The 24,905-nt window shown below is 37.4% G+C and overlaps 1 protein-coding gene across 7 annotated transcripts in view; it reads left to right on the top strand.

Annotated features, from left to right (window-relative positions):
* ASPH (aspartate beta-hydroxylase) overlaps positions 1-24,905 on the top strand; it is a 111,066-nt gene that overhangs the window by 72,415 nt on the left and 13,746 nt on the right. For all 7 annotated transcript variants that reach the window (XM_061342824.1, XM_061342826.1, XM_061342827.1 and 4 more), the window contains 9 exons: positions 3,943-4,031; positions 6,038-6,124; positions 7,728-7,878; positions 8,943-9,079; positions 14,509-14,607; positions 15,169-15,258; positions 18,429-18,566; positions 23,694-23,829; positions 24,811-24,902. In XM_061342824.1, the coding sequence (XP_061198808.1) occupies positions 3,943-4,031; positions 6,038-6,124; positions 7,728-7,878; positions 8,943-9,079; positions 14,509-14,607; positions 15,169-15,258; positions 18,429-18,566; positions 23,694-23,829; positions 24,811-24,902 (1,019 nt within the window). The remainder of the gene's footprint in view (positions 1-3,942; positions 4,032-6,037; positions 6,125-7,727; positions 7,879-8,942; positions 9,080-14,508; positions 14,608-15,168; positions 15,259-18,428; positions 18,567-23,693; positions 23,830-24,810; positions 24,903-24,905) is intronic.

The raw sequence follows: 24,905 nt of genomic DNA, 5'->3' as shown, positions 1-24,905 counted from the left end.
CAATCTTGAGTACTGTGCTCTCGGTGTCCCTGCTTGAACAGGGAGATTGGACTAGGTGACCCCCAGTGGTCCCTTCCAGCCTCAACCACTCTGTGATTCTCATCAACTGCGTGAAAATGCAGTAAAGACATCAATTTCCTATGAAATAGATGAAATTAAAGTAAGATACAGCAAGACTGGAATCAACCACAGATTGAAAAGCATTTCTACTGTATTATCTGTGGAGAATGAATAAAGGACATTAAAGCCATCTATATTATTAAATTGGGGGGAAAAAATGAAAAAAAAAGAAGGATCAAAGAAAGCATCTCTTTGATCAGTTCAGCTTTATGATAACTAAATTTCTAAAGTATTTAGGGAAGCAAACCCAATATATTAAAGTGTGCTATTTGGCAGTTTATCTTGAAAAAAGAGTAAAGCCCTGTATGCCAGGAGGTTTTTTTCCTTCTAAACTTCTTGGTAGCTAATGCCTTGGAAAATTACAGTAATTTCTGCTATAAGAAGGATCAACAGGGATATAATAATCTTAATGCACTGCTTCTTTAGTACCTTTCCTTTATAGATCTTAATACATTTTTATATTTAATGCTTCATACGACCTTTGTGAATAAGTAAATGGAATTTAGTAGGATAACTTCAATCCTGCTTCAATTGTATTTATCCCCTACCCCTGAACAGCAATAGCATCTATATAACTGCATACCAGTGATGCAGAGTAGTTTATGCAGGTAATGTAAAAACCTCTCTTCATGCAGAGCTGTCTGAATCCAGTGTTGATAATGACAGTAAAGTCTTACACAGAAAGAACCACAGGTGCCCACGCTGATGGTTGTTTTTGTTTTGGAGGTTTTTTTTTCATCTGGTATGGAAGCATCTCAGATTTGTGAGATCACAAGATCCTCTAGTCTTGGATGGGATTAGCATTGGTTTAGCAGTAACTAAGTGCCATGGTTTAAGCCCGGCCAGTAACTCAGAACCATGCAACCACTTGCTCACTCCCTCCGTTCTTCCTCCTTCTGCTCCCAGAGGGATGGGGAGGAGAATCGAAAGAATGTAACTCCCATGGGTTGAGATAGGAACAGTCCAGTAACTAAGGTATAACACAAATCACTACTGCTACCACCAATAATAATAATGATAAAGGAAATAACAGGGGAAGAGAATACAACCACTCACCACCCACTGACCGATACCCAGCCTGACCCAACCAGTGATCTGGGTCTTCCAGGTAACTGCCCCCAGTTTATATATCGGACATGATGTGCTGTGGTATGTAATACCTCTCTGGCTAGTTTGCGTCAGGTGTCCTGTCTCTGCTTCCTTCCAACTTCCCCTCCACCCTGGCAGAGCATGAGACTCAGAAAGTCCTTGGTCAGAGTAAACATTACTGAGCAGTAACTAAAAACATCGGTGTTATCAGCACTGTTCCCAGGCTGAAAGTCAAAACCACAGCACTGCACCAGCTACTAAGAAGGAGAAAAATGACTGCTACTGCTGAACACAGGACAGTATCCACCCCTTATTCTGTACCATTCAGGCCATGCTCAGATCTCACATTTTTCAATATACCATCACTCTTGTCTCATATATATATATATATACATTCACACACACAAAGTGAGAGAGATATCATTCCTTAGTGCATGGACCAGTCCCTATAAAGCTGTTGAGTTCATCCGGTCTATGATGTTGGGCTCCATCTCTTGTAACAGTCTTTCAGAGCAGGAGAGATGGTGTGCAGTATTGGACTGTTGCTTGCAGATAACACCATGGAACTCATCTGGTCACTGCTGAGGTTGTTTGGTTTCGTCAAAGTTCATTCTTTGTTGGGATGGTGGTCTGAGGGAAGTCAGGGCCAGTGGCTGGTGACCTGAAGACATCTAGTTGGTGGGCTATGAAAGTGCTACATAGCAGGCAACAGCATACAGTTGAGTTCAATCTGTTTTCCCCTAAAATCAGATCCCATTGAGGTATGCATCAGACTTCCCCATCTTCCCGCATTACCCACCAAGTATATCCAGGTCCCTAAGCAAAAGCAATCCCATGAGTGGGTTTGCCTTTGCCTGAAGCAGGAATAACCCAGACCATCTTCCATTCTTTATGTGCACCACATCTTTGAAAGTAACATTTCTGCTCTTCTGTCCTGGTGTCTGAATAAGAGTGGTGTTGGGAGGGATGGGGAGGAGAATGGAAACAATGTAACTCCCATGGGTTGAAATAGGAACAGTCCAGTAACTAAGGGATAACACAAACCACTACTGCTACCACCAATAATAATAATGATAAAGGAAATAACAGGGGAAAAGTATACAACCGCTCACCACTCGCTGACTGATATCCAGCCTGACCCAAGCAGCGATCTGGGTCTTCCAGGTAACTGCCCCCAGTTTATATAGTGGGCATAACATGCTGTGGTATGGAATACCTCTTTGGCTAGTTTGCGTCAAGTGTCCTGTCTCTGCTTCCTCCCAGCTTCCCCTCCTCCCTGGTAGAGCATGAGACTGAGAAAGTCCTTGATCGGAGTAATCATTACTTTGCAGCAGCTGAAAACATTGGTGTTATCAGCATTGTTCCCAGGCTGAAAGTCAACACAGCAGTGCACCAGCTACTAAGGAGAAAAATGACTGCTATTGCTGAACCCAGGACATTAAGGCATTGTTTTTTCTCTAGGGTTTGAAGTAGCTGAAATGATTTGTCTGCTTCAAGTTCTGTGTAGCATCAGAGTCTCAGAGAGAAAGTACCATTTAATGAGTCATGAGCACAGCTTCCAGTAGCATGTGGGTGGCTCTTGTCATTCCTGAAGCATGCACCGAAGGAGTTAGGAAGCAGAATAAAACATGGCTAGTTACAACACCTTGTTATCCAAAATACTTGCTTACAGCACTGGAGCAGTCTTGTGATGTGAAGCTGTATGGTGTCTGGGTTCAACTTTACACATGTCAGTTAAAGCATTCCCTGTTTAAAGTTCTGCAAAGAAAATAATTTTACTTGTTTTCATGCTGTTAATGACTTCTTTTCCGTACAGGGGAAAAAAGCAGTAACGCATAAGTTAAACAACAATATGTGCTACTAATTACAGATATACATAATTAGTAGTCACTTGAATCAGGCAATATGTGTTTTCCTTACTTATGTCAGAAAAGGTTGGGTTTTTTTTCTAATGAAACCGGGTTTAGCTACAGCAAATGTGGAGAAAAGCACTTATGTACTGTCATATCCTTCAGTAGGTGTATTTGCATCTTTTAACCAAATAGACATTGTTTAAGAGTCAACTGCTATGAAGTAAATGGCTGTTTAAATTGACACAATTTACTTCAATTTGCTTCAAAACAATTTACTTCAAGGCTGGCTTGCTACATACTGCTACTGCTCTGCTACTGTGTGGTAGCATGCTAAACTGTGGAAACTTGATCACTTTAAGAGGTCTTGATCAGGCGTTTCAGCATTGAACATGTTTTCAGCAGGAATTTGGTCTACGTGACTTTTTGAGTCCCTCCTACCCTAAGTAACTGTGATTTCTATAAACTCTTTTAATTGCTTTAGATGAGGAAGTAGACATATATAGGCACAACTTTAGAAACTGATAACACGTTTTGGTAATGATATTTTTCATAATACCATATAAATATGAAAAAAATGCTTATTCTCTTTATTTTTCCATTTCAATTGTACTCATTGAAAAAAAAAATCCTTCGATATATGAGATGAAAAATCCTTTATCAAAACCTCAACTGCAAAGTTACTCAGTTGAAATCACTGAAGATTGCTTTTTCATACAGGAGTTTGTGATTGTAATAGGTAAAAAAATCAATTTCAATTGCCTTACTTGAAAATCACACACTTTACCAGCGCAGTACTAGTCAGTAATTAAGCATTATTCTAAACAACTGATGTGAAATATGAAAAAGGTAATAAACTGTGTGGTTGTTAAATCTCTTCTAGCTAAGAAGAAGAAGAAGCCAAAGCTCTTTAACAAGTTTGATAAGACCATTAAGGCTGAACTAGATGCTGCAGAAAAACTACGTAAAAAAGTAAGTTTTGAAATGTTTCGGTCAGGACTGTAGACAAAAATAAATAAAATAAAAAAAACTTAGAAAAAGGGAAAATTACTTTCAGGTTAGTTTCTGCGAAATTAACTTTTTAAAATTAAACTTTCAGTGCATATTTGTCCTTTAAATTTCATTTCTGCTGCATATTTTAGTTTAATTTTTTTGAAGTAAAAAATGCATGTCTGTTCATGCATGTTTGCACACCTTTAACCTTGAAAGTATTTAGCTTAACTGTTGAGTTCCTTTCATCAAAAAATGCTTAAATTAATCACATGGAACAGGGTTAATTTTGTCCTATCACTGTTGTCCTTTTGACTAGTCAACTATTATCAGAGAACTTAAATAATATAAGCATGTTAATCTCTCAGTGTTCATATTCTTCATGAGCATTAGGTGCACATCTTTGTAGTAGGCGCTGTGTTTCTGTTGCAATTCTGTGTGTGTCCTGTGTGTCTCAGCTCCTTAGAGCATGAAGCAGATCTTCCTGCCTGTCACCAGAGGCAGCAAGACATTAACATCAGTCAGTTTTGGTAGTTATGAATTTAAAAACTTGACTATGAAAAACAAATAAAAACCCCCAACAATAAATACTCTTCAGTCATCTCCTCTGATAACTTCCAATGTTATTCATTATTTGAGTGTTTCGGAAAACAAGACCTTTGCAGAGATGTCTCTTTTACAGATTTGAGGTTAAATAGTGGAGTAAGGCTATGTGACTGTTTGTTAGAAATGAGAGACCTTAAGTCTTTTGGATATAAATCTTGTAAAAGCTGATATGCCTCACAGACAGTCCTATCACATGGAGAACACCTGCAGGTCTGTACCCTGGGTTTGACATGGCTCAAACTCATTTCCAGTACAGTACAATAAAAACTATTCTGCCTACTGCAGATGCAGGAGTAGTCTTGATTTTCAGAAGACTGACTATGCATTTTTAGCTTTACTTTGCTGTCTGTGCAGCCCTGGAGTCTGTGATGAGGCTGAAGGGCTACTACATAGAGAGCACTAACCTCAGCCTGCCACTGCTGCTGCTCTTCACTAGGAGCCTTGTTTATGTGTTAGAATACAAAAATAAAAAGCAGTTTCATGCTTCTTGTGGCTTAAACAGTTCGTTGATCAGAGAAAGGCACAACAGAAATTTCTGATGAGCCTGTAGGGTCAGTTGGCTGACTCTGTTTTCCTGCCTGTGTCTCTTAGTGAGTTGCAGGCAGTCATGCTTGTCTTGTAGGAAGCAGGATAAATTTAGTAGCAAATAAGAGATATGGAATATTTTAAGATATCAAGACAGTTGTTTATGATAGTCTAATCATACTTATACAGCTATAAGTGTTGGAAATGGCAGCAAGACATGATGCCAAATTTTGCCAAGCAGTGCGTAGCTCCCATTTAAACAGCACAGCTGGTTCTTCTCAACTTCCATCCTTAGTTTGTTAGTCAGCATCAGTCATGAGAATATCATAGTTACATTTGGAGTTTATATGAGTCAGGAAAGAGACACAGAGCACATTGAGGTGTCCTGAGGAACACTGTTCTGCAAAACACTATTTCCTCTAAAAGAACTGTAGTTACAATACTGTTCATCATGTAAGGTATGCAGAGGAAATTTCCACATATGTCTAGAATTTCTGTTTTATTCTTTGTTACATTCTGTTTGGAATTTGTTCTTAACAACAGAACCTTTACACTGTTATATACACAGGTTATTGTCATTTCAGCTCTCTTTCCAGCCAACAAAGGGAAAACGAGTAAAATAAAAACAAAGCAATTCATTTTAACCATGGAAAATAGATAATATTGTTTCATAAATAATAATAACAAATTTGTCTTAAATAAGCAGGAATCCCAACAAAAATATGAATGAAAACTGTTGATTGTGTCCATCTCTTTGTTTTTATTCTGTATTTAAGTGGGGGAACTGTGCTGTTATGCTATACATCCTTCAGCGTTTTTCTTAGATAAAAGTGCTGATAAATATCTTTACTTTCCAGGGGAAAGTTGAAGAAGCTCTAAGGGCCTTTGAGGCTTTAGTGAATCAATACCCCCAGAGTCCTCGAGCAAGATATGGGAAAGCACAGGTACTAAAAAAAAAAAAAGCTATAATATTAAAAATGATAAACCTTTTCTAACAATGGAGTTCTAAACCCCAGTCAGACTTCATTTATAATGTTATAGATGTTCCTAGGGAAAACCAGAATTATGTGATCTGTCATATGGTATCTATTTCAGGCCTCTATCCTTCTCCAATTACTTTGGGAGCTTTTGTCTAACTTTAGTGGAAAGTATTGTAAATAACACAAAAATAAGATACAACCAGTACATTCCATGAAAACTGCAGGGGGGTTGGAACTTGATGATCTTAAGGTCCTTTCCAACCCTAACTATTCTATGATTCTATAATGGTAAGCGATAGATCCCAGCTAATGTCCCAGTGCAGGAACAACAGACAGAACTTAGCTGTTACATACTGTTTGCTGCATCTGGTAAATCAACATGCCATCTGTGGGCTAAATGCTGCTTTTTGCTTAGTGGGAGTAGAGAAGGAGACTTGGAGTTTTCATAGAGTGTTAAAAGGATAAAGAACATCAGTTGATCGACTGTTTGGCTGAGTAACCATGCTGTTTGTTTTTTCATGTATTCAGTTTCAAAGTAGATCAAGGATAAAAAGTAAAGGACAGAAGTACAAAAAGATTCCAGATGATACTTATTACAGCAGATGCAGCTCACACAGTTGAAGCTGTTTCATTAAAGTCTATGACTGATACAAGAGTGAACTTAAACAGACCAATAAGACCTTCTGCACCTGCAGTCCTTGCGGTGCATCTATACCTTGCTCTGCTAATTGACATAAGAAGGAATGTAAACCAAAAAGTGAAAGTATTTGGGAAAAATGCATTGAACATATGAAAATGCCTGCATTTGTATAAACAATTCAAACTAGAGCTTTAAAAAATTAGCGTTTGAGATACAGTCTTACTTTTTTCAGCTACAGAAACAAATTATGAAAATGCCATACCACAGGTGAAAACAGCTGTAGCTTCCATTAGCTTCACCAAAGCTGTAATTTCACAGTAGAGTTCTCATATACCCTTCGGTCTGCTCCTGAACTTGAACAAATCTAAAAGTTCTGAAAGACTTGTAGGGTAGATACTCTGTCAACATATGCGAAAGTAAAGTCAACTCCTAATTAGTTTTCTAAGGAATGGTGTAAATAAATTAGTGTCAGAATATATGAAAGAAATATTTGTTGGTGTGTTTTGATCTTTGTCTTGTTGCCAGTGTGAGGCTTAGCATACGAATAATCTGTAGTCACCAATTTGCATGTCTTCTATATTATTAAAACAGATTACTTCATCTGTTTTCAAAATCAGAAATTATGAATTCTATGAACAATAACCAAATTCCATGTTAATATGTGTTTTAGGTGCAAAATTCCTCATACTTATGATTTGAAGCAGTCCATAGGAAACAAGAAATAACAGTAATTCTGATCTAACATACCATAAAGCACAATCAATAAAGTTTTTCATTGTTATGCCAAAATTAGAAAGATTAAAGGCAATTCTGAGATTATTCCCATAATCTTAACAATTGTATAGTTTGCCTTTTAAGAAAGCAAAGTTATTTTTAAGCCTAATGGATTATTCTGTCTTCTAATAATGGTTTTGTGATTCTTTCTAGTCTGAGGATGACTTAGCTGAGAAAATGAGAAGTAATGAGATGCTGCAAAAAGCTATCAACACCTATGATGAAGTGGTTAGTCTGCCAAATGTCCCTTCAGATCTGATAAAACTCAGCTTGAAAAGAGAAGCAGACAGGCAGCAGTTTCTTGGTAAGATTCAAGAGTGGTGTGAATGTTTTGGTAGTTGTGTCAGCAAGACTTTTGGAAGATAACCAAGGATTTATAAGTGCCAATTACACTGAAATTTTGGTAGGATTTGTGATCCTAAGCTCTTAAATGCTTACAAAAAATATTTTAAGATTCTTTAAATGTTTTCTAGGGAAGTAATGTCTGTAGTTGCTTGTGTGGTGATAGTGCCTGTGAACAGCAGTTCACTGGGTGCTCTGAGAAGCTGTGATGGGAGGTGGTCAAAAAACTTTTATTGACGGAGAAAGAAGAAAATAATCTTTTTTTCCTACTGAAGCTGAGAGAACTCATGAGGAAATTAGTGGCTTACACAGAGTAAACATACCCAGAGTAAACTTTCATTGAACAGGAAGACTAATGAAATTGAACTCAGGGGATAACATCTGGAAGTTTGTATCTCAGTTCTGGGATGCACGAGAAGTGCTGAATAGACTATGAGACACAGTCAACTTTGCAGAAAAGAGTTCTGTTCCAGTCCGTGGGATTTTGTTATCAACTTGTTTTGATCTTGCTGTTCCTCAGAAAGACCTTATCTGGGAAGTCAAGGAGCATACTTGATTTTAAGCGTGTAAAACATAGTTAATGTCATAATGGAAATATGCTAGAGCTATTGCATAACACTAGAAATGCTTTTAATTGTGTAATCAATTAAGATTACATTTATTTTCATATGTTTACCTACTTTTTTGAGCACTCTGAAATCTGTGTGTGAAAGAGCAGCCAAAGCTTCAGTGATGTTGTTACTGCTACACTGTGAACAGTTCTCCACTAGAGGTTACCATAACACTGCCTGATACGCATTTGCACTGCTTTCCTGAAATACTCGGTGTTATGACTACACCCGCAATGACAACCAAGCAGCTGAATCTGCTCCTATCTGCACAAGGGTTTTTTCAAGTTCCGCTTCTTGATCATTACTGAAAATGCAACACCTGGCTCTGATTTGTGTTTTCTTAGATGTTGTGTAAGCATCTTGCTACTGTTACCTGAGTATGTAATTGTAATTGAGTCTTGTTCAATCAAATTAGGTCGCATGAGGGGTTCCTTGGTTACTCTGCAGAAATTAGTTCAGCTGTTTCCCAGTGATACTTCGTTCAAGAATGATCTTGGTGTTGGTTACCTCTTGATAGGAGATAACAGCAATGCCAAGAAAGTATATGAAGAGGTGAGTTTCTATTCTAGCCAAGGAAAAATATTATTTACATTTATATGTTCATTCTAAAGACTGCTTGCTTTTAACTTTTTCAGTTGTTAGACATTTTGCATGTCAGGTTTTGAAAGGTTAATATAGATATATGGTTTGTTGGTTTTCTGGGGTTTTATTTAGTGCCATTTTAAAATGTCTTCTAATTTTAATTCAGATTTCCTGATACTGTCATGCTGCATGTTTTTCCTCATAGAGAAATGCAGATGATTTTCATATGCTTAATAATATTTGATTTCTTATACCTTGTGGTAGGAAGGTTTGGAATATATTGACAACGCAGGTGTAATGTATAGTATTAAAAAAATATCTTAGATGTGGAAAGCAGAAGAAAGTGTGTTTCATTACAGAAACATTCTGTCTAATTACATGATGCAGGATTTCAGAGCTCACACAGCATTTAACCTTTGTTTTTTCACGAGTTTTGTAGGGAGCCTAAATTCTGTTTTTCTTTCCTGATGCTTGTAGTTTGGACAGCTCATTGGATTTGTATTCCCATCTTACACTATGGTTTTTGGGCTGGGGAAACTTCACTGCCAGGAAGGGCCACCCTGCTCCTGTTATCTGGAAACTCTGTTAACATCTGGAAACTTTGACAGATGTGGAGCTTGATGTCACTGGTAGAGCACAAGCCGTCAATGGCTTGATCAGAGATGATCTTCTTGATGTTGGCATGCTTGCTGCAGCACTCATTATTACAGGCATGGTACTGTAATTGACTGGTTATCTAGACCAAAGATAAGTCAGCGTCATTAGTACCACCTGCTGAGAATATAAGCCCAGTTTTCCATCCCCTACATCAAGTCTCAGGGGATTCTCATCTCAGGTGGTTCCTCAAAGAGGAAGAGGATGTTTGGCCACATGGTTGGAAGCAGAAGCCAAACTCTGATAATGCCTTTTTTTTTTTTTTCCTTGAGCTTCTCTGGTAGTCTCAGATTTTGCCAAAATAGTGTTTGCTTTGCTCCTTTGGCTACTTTGTAGGTCCCTCTGTAAAACTTTCCTGTGTGATAATCTTTGGCCTGCTGTCAGAATTTCTCAGAGGATTGGAAGCATCAGCTTTTAAAGGTAGACTGTATTAACAGAACCTGCTTCTTAAGCTGCAAAGAACTTGAAAACAATCCCATACTCCTTTTGAGCAAGATTTTCCTTTGCAAGTTTCCGCTATTTTGCTGCAAACAATAAAGTTATTAGAATTTCTCAGTATAGATAAACACAGGACTTTTTATAAGTGTAAGAATGTAATGAGTTTGATATATAATTACTTTGATAGCAAGTTTTATATACTTCAGAACTGCTCTGATTAAGAACAGATATGCGAAATAAGAACTAGTCTGCTTTTAATATGTTCTTTTCCATGCTTCCATGGTCTTTATCCAACGTAATTACTCTGTTTTGCAGTTTGCTAACCACAGAAATAGTATAGATCATAGTGATGTTCTGTCCTTGTAAAAGAGAAACAAATAAATACCTTTTAAAAGGAGCTGGATTTATTGCATTTAAAAATCATTCTGGCTATTCATCAGGCTGAATTCCAACACAGGAATGTCTTTTTTTTTTTCTTTCTTGTAGTTCAGGATCATAGAATAGTTAGGGTTAGAAAGGACCTTAAGACCCTGAATTTCCCCTGTTTAAGTTTTAACCCGTTACCCCTTGTCCTATCACTACAGTCCCCAATGAAGAGTCCTTCCCCAGCATCCTTATAGGCCCCCTTCAGATACTGAAAGGCTGCTATGAGCTCTCCACGCAGCCTTCTCTTCTCCAGGCTGAACAGCCCCAGCTTTCTCAGCCGATCTTCATATGGGAGGTGCTCCAGTCCCCTGATCATCCTCGTGGCTCTCCTCTGGACTTGTTCCAACACTTCCATGTCCTTTTTATGTTGAGGACACCAGAACTGCACACAATACTCCAAGTGAGGTCTCACGAGAGCAGAGCAAAGGGATAAATTTACATGAAGAATTTACGTGAAGAATTTTAAGAAGGGAGACATAGCCAAGGAAACAGAGAGAAGCTCATGTGTACCTGCTTTTATTCTTGTTTATGCTGAAGGCTTCTTACATGATTTTGGGCAGATTGCTCAGGGGCTGTATGGTCTTCTCTTGACAGCTTTGCTTAGCTGTTGCAATACACGTTTAGAAAGTGATAGATATGTTGTTTGGAGCTCCAACCGTAGTTACTCAAGTTCTCTGTATAGTCAGTAAAGAGAAGGACAAGCTGTGAAGGGTGGTTATGGAGGCTTTCAGGAGACATGTTCCTCTTCACATGATATTTTTAAAATCCAGAGCGATTTCTGTAGTGTAGCTGAATCCTTCTCACTAGTGTAGGACAAGTTAGACTCTTGATAGAAAAACATAAGAGCACAGATGAAAGCAGGAATTCAGTGTTGCACAGTAGATGACTCCAATATTTATAAATCCTGGGTTCTGGTGCCCACTGTAAGGATGTTTGTACATTTTATGCAAGTGTTCTTTAATGCAGAAGGCATGGACATCTAGAAAGAGAGAGCAGAGCACAGGATTCATCATCAAGAAAACACATCCCTTGTTTGACTAAAGGATCAGCTTTCTGTTGATTTCCCTCTGATTCCATTCCTCATGGATGTCTAACTTCTTGTGCACGTGGTACTTGTTTCTGCACCTCAGGCAAGTTCCCAAGTAGTTTGACACTCTTCTGTGCAGGAGAATCTGGACTCCAAATTTCCCATTTCCTGGGAAACTGCTAGATTCCTGGGCAAAACGTACCAGTTTCATCCTTTGCTTCCTGCTGTAACATTTTGATCTTAATTCAGTGTAAGCATGGGCTGAGCACACACAACTAGCTGGACCCTTCACGAGCACTGTCCCCTACATTAGGATATACCATTTCAGACCAGACTAACTCCAGCTTGCATCATCTCCAAGGAACTGGAATAGATGTGCAACAACTCCTACTGAATGAAACTTTCTTTACATTTAATAGCCAGTTTACTTGTTTTCCATTCAGTTGTTATTTTCCATTCCAAATCTGTTATGTTTTAGCAGATGTTGAAGTATTGTAATCACATTTTTATTTCAAAACTCTAAATATGTGCCTTCTTTTATCTGCTGAAGTGATGTGTATAAACACTGCACCTCAGATCAAGAGAGTTTCGTACTTAGAGCTATAATGTGGTACAGTCTAACACAAATACACTTTTCTAGTATGCATTTGCCAGAATTTATGCTGAACCACAGATGGAAAATGGTGTCCAGCTGGAAACAATTTCAGTTTTGCCTCTAATATTAGAGCATTTTCTTTCAAACATTACACTTAGGGACACAAAAACATAATGTTAAAAGTAGTCCTCCTAGAATTCAGAGCTATTTTTATTTTCAAAGAAAACATACTATTTAAAGTAGCCCTCATGGAATTTAGAGCTATTTTTGTTTTCAAGGATCTACAGATAATGATAAAATATAATGGAAGAGAATTTTATAAGACCAGTTACTCTGCTAATAGCACTTTTTCTGCCTGCCATGCTGAGGCATGTCTGCATGGCTCAGTGCAGCATTATTCTGACGTACACAAGCCAGCTCTGACTGAGCTATCTCAGGTACCAAAAGCAGAATACCCACATTAACATAGTACTTTGCCCTGGCTAATTAGCCATTGGTAGCCCCAGAGGTTAATTTCTATATTCATGATTAATATTTAATGAGCTATGAGCAGTTTAGTAAAACTTATTTCTAAACATAATTAATATTGCATGCAGCAACAGCAACAGAGTAATACAATTTACATTAAATACTTCCAGTGTAATTTCTGCTGATTGTATCTCTTCACTTCTCTTTAGGGGCTCTGAATGTAGATCATGCCTTAATGCAACTCGGCAGAGTTTAAATGAACCGTAATACAGAAAATTCTATTCTGTCTTAATTAATCGCGTAGCTTTATCCTATAGTTAAGTAAACTGCAACAAAATTATATGGCTAATAAATATTTCTGTCAGTCATTTTATTTCACCCTGCAGGTACAGATTCTTGGATCAAAATAGTTATGCACAGAATGCTATAGTCAAAAGGCAGGAGATGTGTAAGGTGGTATGCTATTCTTATACTAGGGGTCAAGCTCATCCTTACTCTGACCTGCCAGGTTCATTATTTTGCAAATAATGTGTCATATTATGGACTTCAGATAGATTCCCAAATTGATAGATCCTTCATAGTATCTCTTTTCTGTAAAAAAAAGAAAGTTAAATGCTGCTATTTTTAACTCAACATTTTATACCCACATTGTGCTGATTTTGGTTTTGCTTAGATGTGGTAGTAAGGTTTGAGAAAGCACAGAATTTGGCCCAGAGAACTTCTTGTTGTTTTCAATCAATTACTTTGATTGAAAGATTAGGTTAGACAGTGACTGGAAAAGGCAGAGGGAAATAGCTATAATGCATGCAGGCATTTTATCCATGGCATAAGTTTAGCAGCTTCAAAAATGGATTCAGGCAAGAGCAATTGCTCATCTGTCTGTTTTGTATTTAGCAGCTGTGCTAGACATTCAGCAGGTATTAGCCTCTGTAATTCCCCCAACTGCCAGGCTCTTTTGATGATCCTCACAGATCCCGATAAGACCATCCACCCTTATTTTAAGAAGAAGTGTAACAGCAGATTAACTTGACCTTGTAATTGATATCACATAGAACTACAAATGTTATTGAATATATACATCATAGAAATGTGAACCTGGAAAGTAGATCAAGACATTCTCTAATTTCGGCCTTGGATGAGGCAGACCAAATGCACTTAAACTATCTCAGTAATGTTGGGAGTACATGTTTTCAGAGCTCAGGCCACCTAGCTTCACACCTTTCCCTGAAACGCTCCCTCATACATTGATCCTTTCCTACAGCTGTCCCTCTACTCACAAATCTCTCTTGCATAGTCCCCATGAAATATCCTTTTCTGGATGTTTGCCTATGCATTTTCCTTTCTTGCAAAACTAAGCTGGGTTATAACTCCAATAGTGTCTAAATCTTGTTCAGGGTACAAAATCTTTTAGCTTAATTTAGCTTATGAGGTCTTGGTTTTGGTCAAAGAGCATAGCACACAACTATCATGAATGGTGTAAATTGTGTAATGTAGCATGCTGTACACCAAAAGAGAGGGTGGAGAAGGACAGACAACTTAACCAAAAAGCAGTTCAGAGACTCTGGTTGTAATACCTTTACTTCTGAGACTTTAAAGTGTGGTTTGTCGTAGATTTTTCTGGAGAAGCACAAAAGTGAATGGGGAAAAAAAGTACAGCCAAGCTAAGAATTCATCTGAGAGTCAATGGTGGAAGAAAATGTCATTGCATTACTAAATAGTAATATGTGCACAGGTGTGTTAATTTGCATAGATCCATACATGTGTGAATTTAATTGATTTGCTCTCATGCAGGTTCTAAGCCTGGCTCCAAATGATGGCTTTGCCAAAGTACATTATGGCTTCATCCTAAAGGCAGAAAACAAGATAGCAGAGAGCATACCCTATCTAAAGGTATTTTTCTTTTCTTGCCCACAGTAAATGTTTTACTAGTAAAAAAATATAATTGAAATGTATAAAACATGTCAAGCTAGGAGCATACGAATTACAAATCACAGTGTAAGCTACATTGCTGGATCTCTGGAGCAAGATTGTACACTGAGACTCATCAATTCTTGAATATCATGTATTTGTTTTATTAGTTGTTAACCGAAAGTACACAGCTGTGAGCTGTGATTGTGCTGAGGTTGGCAGTATGCTGCAAACTTAAGGTTCCTGAAAGATCCCGAGAGGGTTTGTGTATACTTCTGGGTGTTTGGGAAGAAAGTACTACAAAAATAAAGCCTTAATTCAGCTTTCTAAAACACTTGTGTATATGTTTATAGGGTGTGGGGTAAGTGTCCATCTTTGAATACACCTCTGTCTTGGAGGGACTGAGCGGAGGGGCCATGGAATTTGGAAAACATTTCTCAATAGCTTTTTACTGAAATGTTGTATTCATACATCCTAAGTTCCAGGTTACTTTTAGAGGTCCTATTGAAGTTTCTGTAACACATTTTTTGTTTCTATTAATAGGAAGGACTAGAGTCTGGTGATCCTGGCACAGATGATGGACGCTTTTATTTTCATCTGGGTGATGCCTTGCAGAGAATGGGAGACAAAGACGTACGTATTTAATGTGTTCTTGCTTGAAAGTCTAAACATCTGAGAGACTGCAGAATCCAGAAGAACCTTCAGCGATGGGCTCAATGTTGAAAACATGAGTAGTCTGTTGCAACAACTATGTGATATATGTGTATAGAGGTCAAGATGAGCAACAGCAAAAAATCTGCCATTGATGTGGCAATAAGACCTCTTAGCATTACTTGCTTTAGAACTAACCCAAACTTTTGAAGCTTGCATGGAACAGTTTGAACTGAGGGAACAGAAGTCTTTTGGAAATTCAGTGACGGTGTTTTTAGAGACTGTTTTATGCTCCTACCACTTAAAGATTTTAACCAGACTTCAAAAAATACAGTTATGTGTATATCACTGGATGGAAGTTCTGTCATAGCTCTGGTGTAAGAGTGTTTCGCAAACCTTTCTTCTTTCCTGAAGTGACCTTGAGCACCATCAAGTATGTGATAAAATACCATGAGAGGACTGAATGTGTGGGCTGAGTTATGGTATATGTTCATTAAGGAAATTAGCAAAGAGATCAGAAAAGCAGAAATTTGTGAACAAATCTGTTGTGTGCCCAGTGAAAACAAACATATGCCACTGGAAGCCATATGAATTTCTAATTTGTTAATTTAAAACAGTATTTCATTTTAAAGCCAAATTTGAATGTGTGAATTAGTCCTCCTAGGTAGGGGATCAAAGGGTTTTGCTAAAGAATGTTATTAGTAATGAACTTTACTACGGGTGTGAATTTAAAAACAAAACAACAAAAAAAAACCAAAACAAAACAAAAACAAACCCATTCAGGCTCCTCAATGGGAAATGTGGACAGAATAAGCATAAAAAAGCATAATGGAAAAGAGCCATGAAATGCACTTCTTTTTAATTAGTTATCTTGTAATAGTGTATACAGGGATTTCCCTTTTGGTTTTCTGTTGAGAGAAGGACAGTCAGACAGAGAGAGAGAACATGTGCAAGCAGACTCTGTGTATAAGTGTAAAACGAAGCCTACTGATTCTCACTTGTAAATGAACTTTTAAATTAAAAAAAATCCCAACTTAATTGGAAGAATATTTCAGAGAAAGCACTCTAACTTACAAAATTCAGATATTACTACATTTCAGTGTTATAAATCTACTGTACGTATAGGTTACTGCAATAAAAATTCCATGATTTATAAAAAAAAAAAGCTAACCTGATGGACTAGGCTTGAGAAAGATCACATACATAGACTTCGTTATAGCCCATCTATCTACACAGTTCATACTGGAGAACTTTCTGCTGACTCAAGAGGTCAACATTCTTTACAGTACTTTAGTATCTGTACTTTAGTATGGGGATGGGCTATAGTCATTAGGGACTGTAGTGACAGGACAAGGGGTAACAGGTTAAAAATTACACAGTGGAAGTTTAGGTTGGATATAAGGAGGAAGTTCTTTACTGTAAGGGTGGTGAGGCAGTGGCATGGGTTGCCCAAAGAAGTTGTGAATGCTCCATCCCTGGCAGTGTTCAAGGCCAGGTTGGACAGTGCCTTGGGTGGCATGGTTTAGTGCGAGGTGTCCCTTCCCATGGCTGAGAGGTTGGAACCAGATGATCTTAAGGTCCTTTGGAACCCAAACTATTCTATGATGCTATAATTTCTTACCTTACACCTGTGAAATAAAAGATCTCTGAGATGACACGTGGACATTTTTAGAAATGATCCATTACATGAAGAATTTCCAATAGCTTTTATTATGTCTTAGTAAGTCACAAACTGTTCCCATAGTTAACCTGTATCCAAAAAAATTTGTCCTTCCTTCTAGTTTACTGGCTTCAAGGTAAACATTAATAATAAGCTGACATGAATTGTTGCTTGGGAGATGTGTTTATTTGTTTATATAGTTTGCTTTCTGTTAGACACCATACATAAAATGTTTCTTATCTTAAGAGTTAGCAATGTGGTGTTTGTCTCAGCAAGGCACTTGGTTTAGATTTAATGTCAAATGTGGGCAGATAGATGGACAGCTGTCATATGCTTATGAGCTATAGGAGAAGAAATGACTCTCTTTGAAAAAACAAAACCCAATTTAAATAGTCATGCAGGGAAACTACCATACCAGAATACTTCTGGGGACAGTGTTCATCTTCAGATTTTTCTGTACTCCTGCTGGAAACAAAAGTGGAAGGTTTGGTTTGTTGAGGAGAACTTGGCAAGCACTGCCAGGGAAAGAAGCTAATGGTAAGAGGTGAGGAAAGTGTTATTAACTGGAAGCACAAGGGTGAAATGATAAGCTATTTTAAGTAGTGTGAGGTAAGAACAGGTATTAGGCTGGGTAAAGGAGTGTGAGAAAATGGTCCAAGTTTGGATGAGTGATGCTTAGGTGGAAGTGAATTTGATATATTGCAGGCTTGGTAGAGAGTGAATTTCAAGCACTGTAGCTAGAGAGGGACTCTGTGCATGACTCCAAGTAAAGAGGATTTTGGACTGTTTGTGTTCGAGGCAGGAATTGCTGCCTGCTTCAGTCCCCCTGCTCTGGACTTATCTTCATATCTCCCCACTTAGCTGTCCTGACATATCCTTTTTGTTTTTTGTGTTGTCTAAAATATTTCAGTTGTAGCAGTAGTGCTGGACAGGAAGAAGGCAGCTATACATATCTTCTCTGTATGTTTCATCACAGTGCTACTCATGTTGGACCTTTTCTTTCCAACCATCTCATTTTTTTTCTTTGCCGAACCTTGTTTTGCTGCTGTACAGGGGTAAAGCAACCTGTGGAAAGGCAGAGTAAGACAAAGGAAGATGCAGTATTTACCTCAGTAGTTTTCTACCGTGTGATCAGTTCTAGTGTGGCAACAAACATTTGAAGAAAGTCAAGTGCATATATGTATTAAATAATTAAGTAACAGTTTAGATCCAGAAAGTCAGCAGTGTTTTCATCATCACAGCATCTCTACTGGCAGCAGAAGGCAGTCATCTTTAATTCATAGATTGATAATTGAGAAACAATTGGATGTCCCAAATCCAAGGGGAGCAGCTAGATTACTGACCTGTGTTTGGTGTGAATGGTTGTGAGAAGATTATCCTATTTTGCTTATGGATTGGACAGCCTTGGCCAATGAATCTACTTTGGGAATGTTAGTTGGGTCTGGGAGCTTGGCTGATATGAATTTGGTTGTTAACAATTGTAATCTTTTAGGCATACAAGTGGTATGAGCTTGGATACCAAAGAGGTCACTTTGCATCAGTGTGGCAGCGCTCCCTCTACAATGTCAAGGGACTGAAAGCTCAGCCTTGGTGGACAGCAAGAGAAACTGGTTATACGGAACTGGTGAAGGTAAGGCAGTTTGTTTTTGTATACTTTGAATTTATTTATTTTTTTAATAATGACAACTATTATCCAAGGTATTAAACAGAGAAAATGCTAATCTGTAAGGTAAGCAAAGCAAGTGTAGATGCCCAGAGGTGGATTTAACAAAAGATAACAACATAGAATTTCAGTTCTTTAAAGTTCTTTTTCTATTTAGTGCAAAGCAAGTAGTCTGGTTGTTATTCATAATAACAGTTTTCATTTCCCAAGTTTCATAATTTTTAATATTTTAATAATGGTTATAACAATACTTAAAAAGTAAGAATTAAAATGGGGGAAGAACTTTTTTTCCCTGTATGTTTTAATTATTAGTATGTGGCTTAGCAAAATTATTCTACACAAATAATTTATTTGCAAGAGATGTTCTTTCAGTGGTTGTTTTTTCTTTTATACTTAGTTACGTAACATGATCAAAAACCTACTATAAAAGGATGATTTTATTAGAAAGAAATTACAAAAGGAAGATTGTTCTTTATTATGATTTTGATGGCAGCATAAATAAGACTAGGAAATTTATATTAAAGTGTGATTCTCCAGTGTTATCTTAGTCGCACAAAAAAAGCAATTACCTTTATGGACTGGTGTTTGGGAAGATCTGAAATGGTCATCTAGTGAACTCATTCTTGAGGTATGTGTAGGAATAGATACTTCCTGCCATAAAAGGGAGGGAGAAACAGGGAACTTCTTATCATACTTTTGCCAAACTAAAAGGAAAGAATATATATTATTTTATTGATGTTTTAGAGCTATCTGCAGTGATGTTTTACAGTAAACCATTCCAATTCTTAAATCACAGAAGGTAATGGTTTCCTTACCCTTGGCATGAGGAGACAAGTCAGCTTTGAAGGCTGAAAGAATTCAATTTCCTGTTATAAAATGGCCAGGGCTCCACCTACAAGGGATTTTTTTTTGATGGATCAGTCAATATATGGAGCTCTTGATTTGAGTCAACATCCTGTGTGGCTCCTAGAAGAGCTGTTCAGAAGACCAACAAGGGTGGAAATTCACCCCTGACCTCCACAGCACAGCTGGCTCTCTGAAATCCAGTCATACCTCTTCAATCCAGGCATTCTGTGATATATATTTTTAGCTATGTTACTAGCAATATGTCATTGAATCTGGTTGAAATTGTGACTGTAAATTTACTTATATACATGTCATAACTTGGGGGTGGTAAGGTTTGCATTCTGCAAGATAACATTCGCAGTTGAAAGTATAAACCTAGAAAGTAAGTTAAATGCATCAGGAAAAAAATATTTGTATTGTTGCGTTTCCCCCATAACTCAAGAAAGTTCCGAAAGAAAGCAGGCTTGACTCTAGTAACATACAATGCTGAAAGCAGAATTTGAAGCAGTGTTCTCCAGAAAATGGCAAAAGATCATTGAAGACATTGGGTTTATTAATTTCTGAAATAGTCCAACTTCTGTACATGTTTTAATAGAGAAAAAACAACAACAACAACAAAAACCAAAACCAAACCAACATTATTTCTTACCTCTTCATCTCATTACGTTCCTCTTACTTCTGTGTGGGAAATGCTACCAAATCCCAGTGATAAAATTTGACATGGAAAGTTGTTGTATGAAGTATTGGAGGCCCTGACCATCTCTCCCTGTGTTTCACTGATGCTTGTTAAATGTGAAGGGACAATTCTCAATATCGTGGTAGTCCAACAATGCTAACTGAAGATTTGTTTGTGGTTAACTGAGACAGCTCCAAAACCAGACTCTCTGTCATCTTTCTTTGGTTCATTCTATTAAGCAGCATGCCTGTGGTCAGTGGCATCTTACAGCACAGACCTGGCTTGATTTTGTTATAAAGGGTCATGTAGTTTCTTTGCAGTAGAGACAGAGATGTGAATTTTGACAATGCTTTTTCCACCAAGCCTGAAGATTGTCCTTTTTCAGTATTCTCAGTTTAATAAATTCCTTCTGAGGGGCATTCAGCTGACTTAAGTGTAGTCATACAGATGCAAGGCATACTGTCTGCTAGTGATCTAGTTTACAGATACCAAAGTATTACTAGAGGATGATTAATTTTTACTACGTTAAATAACTGTCTGAGGATGGCATGTCTCCCTTCCTGGTGTTAAGTTTCCTACTGATTTACTAAAAAACAAAGCCTAGGCAATTAATTTAGGCTTGATGTTTAACTGTCTGATGGGTAAGATTAAAGATGACAGTCTCATACTTTATTCCTTCTCCATGACTTACTTGCCTGGATGTCTGGGGAGACTGGGAATATGTCAGTAATACTTACCAGGATATTTATGATGGTGGTAAATCTTGCTTAGTGGTACTTTGCTTCTCTCTAGCTATGACCCATTAAGGCTTAATTTTATTTTTTTGCTTCTCTCTATCTGTGACCCATTAAGGCTTAATTTTTTGTAGTTTCCTTGAAAGAGTAAGAAGGGTTTCTCCCTGGTTTCACAGAGAGCAGAAAATATAAACCTTGAGTTTAGTATCAAGTGATGGATGTAGAAATGTTCTGCTGATGTTTCTGATCTATGGTATTTCAGGCCTTTGGATCTGGAGAGTCAAGAAAATTTCTTGTTTGAGATCAGCTAAAAGAAAACCTTTCTTTTACCTTTGAAAACCTGTCCTATTCCCTTGGAACAATTAGCTTTCCTCTCTTACCAAGTCATTGCATCGTTCCCTGGTACCTTTTGTAGAACCTCAGCATTACTCTTCTATTCTGGTGCTCATTTTAAAAAATAATGAAAGGGGTAAAATGCTATTGGATCCTAGAGCCTTTTCACCAGCCTGAAATTAATACATAGGTAATGACCTAGGTAACTTTGTCCTTTCCTCATGCTGTGTCCTTTGACTTTTAAAAAGGACCTGGAAGATGCTTTGCCAATAATGTACTACAGTAAACAGATGATTGATTAAAGTAGATCTTGTATCGTCAGTTTTCTCTGATGGCTTAGGTTTTGTTAATTGAAAGTTTCAAGTGCAGCAAGAAAAGCCCGAAAGAGAATTAAGCTACTCGCAACACCACATATCAATAATATTTTCTGTAGAGTGACAGCTAGGGCTTAATGGTTTATCTAATAATAGCTAAACATTCATATTTAATAGAGAAATTAAATTGAAATGTGCATTTAAAGTGTGGCTGGATGCTTTAAGGGGAGCCTTGTGTTGGAAAGAGCAGAGATGATGCTTACAAGTGCTGATGCTTAAGCATTGTGATTGACCCAATGTGTGCAATGAATCTATTTTGAAAGGTTTAAAATACTGCTCCTTACTTGGAGTTCATCAGCATTTCTCCAGCAGAGGCACAGTAACTGATCATTAATACTCTCCTCCTCTCTTTCAGTAACAAAGAGAAGTAAAGTCTACACCATGTTTTAATTTTATAGTCCAATGGATTAAAATGGACGTGCAGTCAGTAGTTATGCATTGAAAGGGTTTGACAGCACAGAGTAAGGATTCTTTTAATATAATAGTCACTCATAAAAATAAACAGATATTAAGAAATCCCTATTTAAATATAGTAATGCCTTTGCCAATAAAATCTACACTGTTTCCAGATGTAAAGCAACTATAAACTTCCATTATTGTTAGGAACTGTATTTAAAAAGCCATATGGAGGTTTATGGGAATCAGCTGCTAGGTAACGAGCACATATGTTCTCAATGCTGGTTGCCACCTAGTTCTTCACTTGGAATCAGGATATTGCACCAGATACAACACAGATTTGTTGCTCTAACCTGAGGCATGTATCCCTACATACCATGAAGCATAAGCATATTTAACTTTTTGCTGTAGGTAACGGCTCTCAGGTCAAGAGCTGTAAGTCCAAGGCATGGACTTAGTCATTATGTTTTAATGGTGTTTTGCATTCTTACCTGTCCAAGGTACGTTTAAGAGTCTGTAAAATCAGGGAGATTGAGGCTAAGCTGCGTTTGACCTTCCCGCTTCATTTCTACCTAGGAGCTACCTATTACTCATAGTAAAGCACTATCAGTGTGTTTTATAGATGGGATCAGGTTTTCAGGAGTACAGAGATGTTGTTGATCTCAGGGGAAGTTATGTCTAAAACCATTGAGGAGTTAGTTCAAAATCAATGATGTGATCAAATCCCTTTGTAGCCAGTAAGTTGGGGAAGAAGCTCTGAAGTGCAAGGACAAATACCCATCTCTGCAGTTTAATTTTCAGCCTGGGCATTAGTGAAAGATTAGAGGAGACAAAGCAGCAGAAATGCTTTGTTCAAGAGCACAAAGAGAAAATGAAAATTATTCAGACAAATAAGGTTTAGTAAACAAAGTAAGTAGCTGGGAAATTGAAGTTACTTTTATCCAGATCTGTTGTTACACTGTGGATTTTTCATTCATATTGCTATAACATTAAAATGATTTATAATTGGTAGAATAAAAGATTTTCTAATCTGTTTGATTTTTACAAATGTAATGTCCTAAGGCAGCAGAGAACAGAAATTCTAATTGTACTATTTTGTGGGTTTGGTATGTATGAAGTACAAGGCAGCTTACACATTTTGAATGGTTGTGTCCATTAATCATTACCTGGCATTTCAAGTCCTATTTGATCTTCTTCAATAGCATCAGCATGTGCAAGTGAATCTCTGCAAACCTTTCTGAAGGTTTAAATCATAGCTTTCAGCTTAAGTGGTGTGTTTACCTTTGTCCTCTTTGAACTAGAATGTTCTGCCAAAGCCTGGAGTTCCAGGTTATGACTGGTTTTGTAGTTGCAGGAGTGCTTCCAGGTAAGGTGTGTAGTGTTTAAGAAGATTAATACACTTGTTAGCTTACAATACAAAATGAGCTGTTAAAGAGCCCTTAGGCTAGTCAAAAAGCAAGTAAAAGTGAGGCCTAGCCTGCAAAGAGGCTGAGGATTATTGAAATTTTACAATCTAAATGTAATTGAATCCAAGGAATGCTGTGACAGTTGGGTTTACTGCTTTAATACGTCAAGAGGGAAATGAGGATAAAGAAACTTGATAATGATGATGAGCACTTTTTTTTTTAGTGCTTTTAAATTAAAAAAAAAAGTTAGTAATGGCAGGGAAAAATTAAAACAGTACTAAAACTGAATGCAGTAAGTTCTCAGTGCAGTAACTTGGATTTCACAACAGTCCTTAGAGAAAAATTGGAAGCTCATTCGGGATGAGGGGCTTGCTGTGATGGATAAGAAAAGAAGCCTTTTCCTGCCTGAAGATGAGAATCTACGAGAAAAAGGAGACTGGAGCCAGTTTACCTTATGGCAACAAGGTAAAACGTTTTGTATTTCTTCTCTTTCCCCTCATTTCTTTTCATTTACTCATTAATACAGTGTAATAAGGAGTAGCAACACAGTTTTTTCTAGAACCTTTTATATAATCACTGAATCTGCAGAAGAAGGGAACTAATAAAATAGCATCTGGGATCTCTGTGGCAGTGAACAAGAGTTCTTTATTCTAAACCATGTTGTCTTGAAGCACTTCTAAGAATCGCTTGAAGGTAATACTCCTTCAAGTGGTAAAAGGCTGCCAACATTTTGCATGGTGATGCATAGTAAAGAGCAGCCTGAGGGAAGACGGAAGTGTGGGAGAAGACACATCCTCAATATTGTATTGTCAGCGGGGTGAGGAATTGTATGAGCAAAAGAATATGACTTACAAGCTTGCTGCCCTATCCCTGAGCTGTGCAGAGGGAGGCCCATGACTTGTCTCTTCTAAGAGACTTATTTTTATAATCATAATGTTATATAAGACTGCATATGAAAGAGTTCTGTAAAATAAAATATTAAAAGCAATTTATATCAAAATATAATCTGGTGTTGAAACAGAATGATGTTGGTGACTTTTTCCATAATTTTTTTTTCTATGCAGTCTCATTATTGTTGATACTTTTAGAATCATGCTTAATATATTAGAAGCAACTTATATCCAAATATCATCTGTTTTCAAAAATGTATGATGTTGGTGGCATTTTCTTTTTCTATGCAGTCTCATTATTTATACTTTTAGAGTAATGTTTAAAAAATTATGGACATTCTAGTCTTCACAAATAACTTAAAAACAAGGATGTGCAGGCTGCTCTGATATTACAATGTTCAACTACTCTGTTTCACAATCTGTAAAATGGGAATAATAATCTTTACCTGTCTTTCAGTGTCAGCTTTTTGATAGCTTTGCTGTTTTCTGCAAAGCAGGAAACAAGGAAATATTTGGTTATTGCCCTTACCAATGCTCTGGCTGTTATTTTCACTAGGAAGAAAAAATGAGAATGCTTGTAAAAGTGTTCCAAAAACATGTGCTTTATTGGAAAGATTCCCGGAAGCTACTGGCTGCAGAAGGGGGCAGGTA

The sequence above is a fragment of the Neopsephotus bourkii genome, unplaced genomic scaffold (assembly GCF_033783945.1).
Source record: "Neopsephotus bourkii isolate Nb327-2 ecotype Australia unplaced genomic scaffold, CSIRO-AGI_Nbou_v1 NB_1820, whole genome shotgun sequence".
Lineage (NCBI taxonomy): Eukaryota > Metazoa > Chordata > Aves > Psittaciformes > Psittacidae > Neopsephotus > Neopsephotus bourkii.
The sequence above is the reverse complement of the archived record's forward strand: the minus strand, read 5'-3'. Positions and strand labels throughout refer to the sequence as shown.